Source organism: Opisthocomus hoazin, chromosome 4, assembly GCF_030867145.1.
Source record: "Opisthocomus hoazin isolate bOpiHoa1 chromosome 4, bOpiHoa1.hap1, whole genome shotgun sequence".
NCBI lineage: Eukaryota > Metazoa > Chordata > Aves > Opisthocomiformes > Opisthocomidae > Opisthocomus > Opisthocomus hoazin.
Window position 1 is genome coordinate 47359511 of NC_134417.1, and position 4607 is coordinate 47364117.

Below are 4607 nucleotides of genomic sequence, written 5' to 3' on the forward strand. Positions count from 1 at the left end.
TGTAAAAGCGAAACTGTACAAACAGCAAACACCAGGCTTCAGACAGGCACATGGGGATGTTTCACTCCGCTGCTGGGAGAAGAGCCGGGAGAACGGTGGCCAGACCTATTTCCCAGCAGTGCTCAGCAGTGCGTTCTGCTGGCGCGCTGCTGCTCCCAGAGCTCCTCTCCCCGTACAAAATATTTTATCTGGCGTTCATGCAAGCTCGAGGCCGGGCAGCTCCGCGCCGCGCCCTGCCGGGAGCGCGCACTGTGCCTGCGCTGCGGGAGGGGCCCCGAGCAGGGAAGGCAGAGCTGCCCCGCACTCGGTGGAGCTCGGAGGCAGCACCTTCTTCGGGCAGCGCACGCGTCCGTCTGTCACACCCGCGTCACCGCAACGCCTGTGGCCACGAGCAGAGGGAAGGGACTCGCCGGTGACAGCACAGGAAGCGCCGGCTGTCCCTCCGCACTGCGGTGCCCATCGCGGAGTCATCAAGGTTGGAAAAGACCTCTAAGATCACCAGGTCCAACCATCAACCCACCACCACCGCTCCTGCCAAGCCACGTCCCGAAGTGCCGCACCTACACGTCTTATGAACGCCCCCAGGGACGGGGACCCCACCGCCTCCCTGGGCAGCCTGTGCCAACGCCTGACCGCTCTCTCAGCAGAGAAATTTTTCCTCATATCCAACCTAAACCTCCCCTCCCCGCGGCCCGGAGCGCCTCGGCTGTCCTCGCCCCCTCCCCTCTCACCCCCCGCGCGAACCCCGCGCCCAGCTCGGCGCCGCCCTCCCGCGCGACAGGGGGCGGTGGCAGCCACGCTCCCCGCCGGCCGCGCGCCCCGTCCCCACTACGCACGCGCGGAGACAGGCACGCCGGCCGCCTCCACGCGCCTCCCCTGGAGCGCATGCGTGCTGCCGCGCCGCCGGCCCCGAGGAAACGCCGCCGCGCGGGGAAGGCGCCCTGCGCATGCGCGCTCCGCCCGGCTGTACGCGGGGCCCCGCCTCCGCGCATGCGCAGTCGCGGCGCGGAGGCGGTTTCCGGCCGCCGCCGACACCGCCCCTCCCTTTCTGCTCGCGGGCGGCCATCATGGTACGTGCGGGCGGCTGGGGCCTCCGCGGCCTGGTGCCCGGCCCGCGAATGTCTCCCCGTGCCCGGCCTGGCCGCGCCGGCCCCGGGAGCAGCTGGGCGGCGGGGGGAGGGCTGCGGCCGCCTTACCCGTGCTGGGCTGGGCTGGGCCGGGCCGGGCCCGGGCCCCGCGTGCGGGCGGCGGGAGGCCGGGCAGGGCCGCGTTCGGGACACGGCGCCTGGCACCGCCGCACCGGGCTTTTGGTGGCCCGCGGGGCTCAGCGCTTCTCCCCGGCGCCTCCCCCTCTGCCTGCCCGCGGCCTCCGCGCCGGACCAGGGCCGGCAAAAAGCCCCTGGGGCCTTCCCGCGGGCCCTGCGCTCCAGCGAGGGGTTTTCGTGCGGTTCAAAGGCTGCGGGAGCCTTGAACCTAGCAGTGGCCTCGAGTGTGTCCTCGCCTAACTTCTGCTGATTCTTGCTGCTCCCAGGTGTTCAAACGCTTCGTCGAGATCGGCAGGGTTGCCTTCATCGCCTTCGGGCCGCATGCTGGCAAGCTGGTGGCCATTGTGGATGTCATCGACCAGAACAGGGTAAGCTGAGAGCGCCGCACCTTTGTTTTCTTTACGTTTTAACAGAAGCTTGTGCACTAGGGCAGAACATCGATTTTAAAGGAAACTTTCTGTGAATAGATTTTTCAAAGAAATAAGCAACTAACCAAAACATGGGTTTTAATAGCCGTTGTTGTATTTGAAGTTTTCAGTAGCAATCTTTTTTCACTCGCAAGTGATGTATTCCCCTTTCTGCTGTGTTTCCTAGGAGTAGAAGTGGACAAGTGATGTCAGTTGGAGTCTAAAACTTATGAATGGAATGGCATTAATGTATGTTTAAAGCAAATGTTTGGGCTAGGGGGAAAAAAAATAAAAGATTAATTCTGTCATCTTAGTTGTGTTCTTTTTTTAAAGTTCAGGGTTTTTGTTTTTTTCTCTGAAGACAAAGATGGGCTGTTAAAATTATTCTGTAAAGCTTGGGTTGTGTACACAAAACTTAACAATCTTGGGTTTTGTCTGCATAATGTTCATTTCAGTTTTGGACCATTGTTGTCAAGCTGCTGTTCATGCCTTACTAGGAGGCTGCTGTCTAAATCTAGTATAATGTGAAAACTGCTGCAAACCCCCCCCATCTGTTTTGCTTTTTCAGGCACTAGTTGATGGCCCCTGCAGTGGTGTCAGAAGGCAGGCTATGCCCTTCAAGTGCATGCAGCTGACTGACTTTGTTCTCAAGTTCCCACACAGGTGAGTTTTTGGCATTTTTTGGACCTGTCTAAAAAACATGCTGTCACTTGATGCCTGAATTACGTGATCTGATGCTTGTTAAATCTAGAAAGTTCACATGACGGATTAACGTGGAGAGTACGAATTTGGCAGACGGTATTATCATAGTTGAATACATTTAAGTTTTCATTATCAATAATGGCTGATAACCACTGTTCAGGAGCAAAGGAAATAGCACACTGGCCCAGGTACCTTGCAGATAGTTGTCGGGGGAAGCAGTTGCAGTAAATACTGTGCAGTTTCACTTTTGCTACTGCTTGGGTCATCCTTGGGCATTAAATACATTCCCTGCCTGCAGAACTGCACTGGAAGTGTAGGAGGCTGAACTTACTCTGTTCTCTTTAGCTTAATTACTGCATGAGTTTCTGTAATTCAGAAACTAAAGTTGCTGCCTTTCTAATTCTAAAGCAGTGCTAGGAATAGTGCGCGAGCGCGCCTCTTGGAGTTCCTCGTCTGTTCAGTCCCAGGAAAGCATTTACACACCGAAATAGGAATTAGGACACAGAGATGTAGGTGGCATTGGCTTAAAGTAAGTGTCTGAAGTAAGGTAGAAGGATGCTCTGCCTTTGTATGCAAGTCGATGGGCCAGCATCAGAGAGAACCTTTTTTTGTGAAGACTGTGGGTGTAATTATGTGACTGTTTTAATGCAGTGCTCGTCAGAAGTGTGTGCGACTTGCCTGGGAGAAGGAAAATATAAATGAAAAATGGGCAGCGACAAGATGGGCAAAGAAGATTGAAGCCCGAAAAAAGGTGCTGTTTTTCACTGGATGAGTAATAACGCGTTGTACTGCTACTGCTTCTGCTTATTAAAATTAGGTGCGAGCTAATAATGTATTTTCAATTGCAGGGCTAAGATTAAAGGTAGACAAGGCATAGATTTTTAAAAGTTGCTACCTATCAGCTTCAGCTTGTTGTATTTCAACAGTAAAGGTGGCTTTGTTCATTCATTTCTATAACCACCTTTTTTCCTGCACCACCACTTCCCAGCGAAGGCCTTAAATAGTGAACTAGTTGCAGAAGTGCAGCTAAACCTAATTTGGAGATGATCAGAGTTACTTGTGGAATGCTTTGAAACACTGAGTTTTACTACTTGCATATGAGCAGAGCTTCACGACTGATTCTTTTCAAACAGAAAGCCAAGATGACGGACTTCGATCGCTACAAGGTTATGAAAGCAAAGAAAATGGTAAGTGTTTGAGTGCCACTTCTTCATGGGGTTGGTGCTTGTAGCTTTCGCTTCAGTCGTGTACAGATGTTAGTAGCCTTACTTTTATAGCTGGCTCGGGCTATGGAGTGACACAAAGTATGCAGATACCTTGAATTTTTCATGCTTCTTTGAATGCCGCTTGCTCTTCAGTCGTTGATCAGACTTGAAACCGTATGGGCTGTGTGTCAGTCCTCCAGGTTATAGCTGAGGAAGGAACTACCTGCTGATGAAATCAGATATTATTGATGAGTTGCTGTTAGTATTTCATTCTATAATGAAAGTCATTACACATGAAATACTGGGGTGCCCAAGTTACCAGCCAGAATGATGTCCACTCGGTAGATCAGAACAGTTAGCTGGAATTTGACAAATGTAATACATGGTAAATCTTTTGACTGTATAATAGAAATTGATTAGCAAAGGATGATTATCAAAAAGGGCAGAATCTGAGAGCCTAGAATTGAAATTGAGGTGTAATATTTATGAGCTGTTGCTGTTTCTGTTCTGATGAACAGTAAACGTTTTCCTTTTTTTACAGAGAAACAGGATCATCAAGCATGAAATGACGAAGCTCCAGAAGATGGCTTCTAAAAAGGGCAAGAAACCAGAGAAGCCAGAAAAGTCAAAGCCAGAGAAGGCTCAGAAGTCAGAGAAGGTGCCAAAGGCACAGAAGGCACAGAAATAAAATGAACCTCTAGTTATGTATGACTTTGTGTCCTTGTTCTGATTCTTTAACAAATGGTTAAACATCTGATTTAAATTGTAATCATGAGTTCACTTTTGCTTCTGACCAAGAATTGTTGTCTGTCTTGTTTATCCATGTCCAAGCATTGGGTTCTAGTGTTTTTCAGGAACATGCAGAAGTGTTTTTGTCACATTCTGTGAAGTTCACCCTGCAGACTGCGCTCAGTACTCTCCGCCTAACGCCAGTTGAAATATGTGCATACCCAGTTACTTGAAGTAGGTCGGTTTCTGACATTTGAAAGCAGTCTGACAAATTGCTGTTCAAATGCTTTAAATTACTC

The 4607-nt window shown here is 51.1% G+C and overlaps 1 protein-coding gene across 1 annotated transcript; it reads left to right on the top strand.

Moving 5' to 3' along the window:
• The first annotated feature begins 998 nt into the window (after positions 1–998).
• Positions 999–4290, top strand: RPL14 (ribosomal protein L14). The gene is made up of 6 exons (XM_075418936.1): positions 999–1070; positions 1532–1633; positions 2241–2335; positions 3026–3125; positions 3508–3561; positions 4121–4290. The coding sequence occupies exons 1-6, from the start codon at positions 1068–1070 to the stop codon at positions 4265–4267; spliced, it is 501 nt and encodes a 166-aa protein (XP_075275051.1). The 5' UTR covers positions 999–1067; the 3' UTR covers positions 4268–4290.
• Positions 4291–4607: the final 317 nt, after the last annotated feature.

Coding starts and splice junctions, on each gene's coding strand:
- RPL14 (XM_075418936.1), top strand. Junction 2,336..3,025: donor GTTCTCAAGTTCCCACACAG/GTGAGTTTTTGG, acceptor GTTTTAATGCAG/TGCTCGTCAGAAGTGTGTGC. Junction 3,562..4,120: donor TTATGAAAGCAAAGAAAATG/GTAAGTGTTTGA, acceptor CTTTTTTTACAG/AGAAACAGGATCATCAAGCA.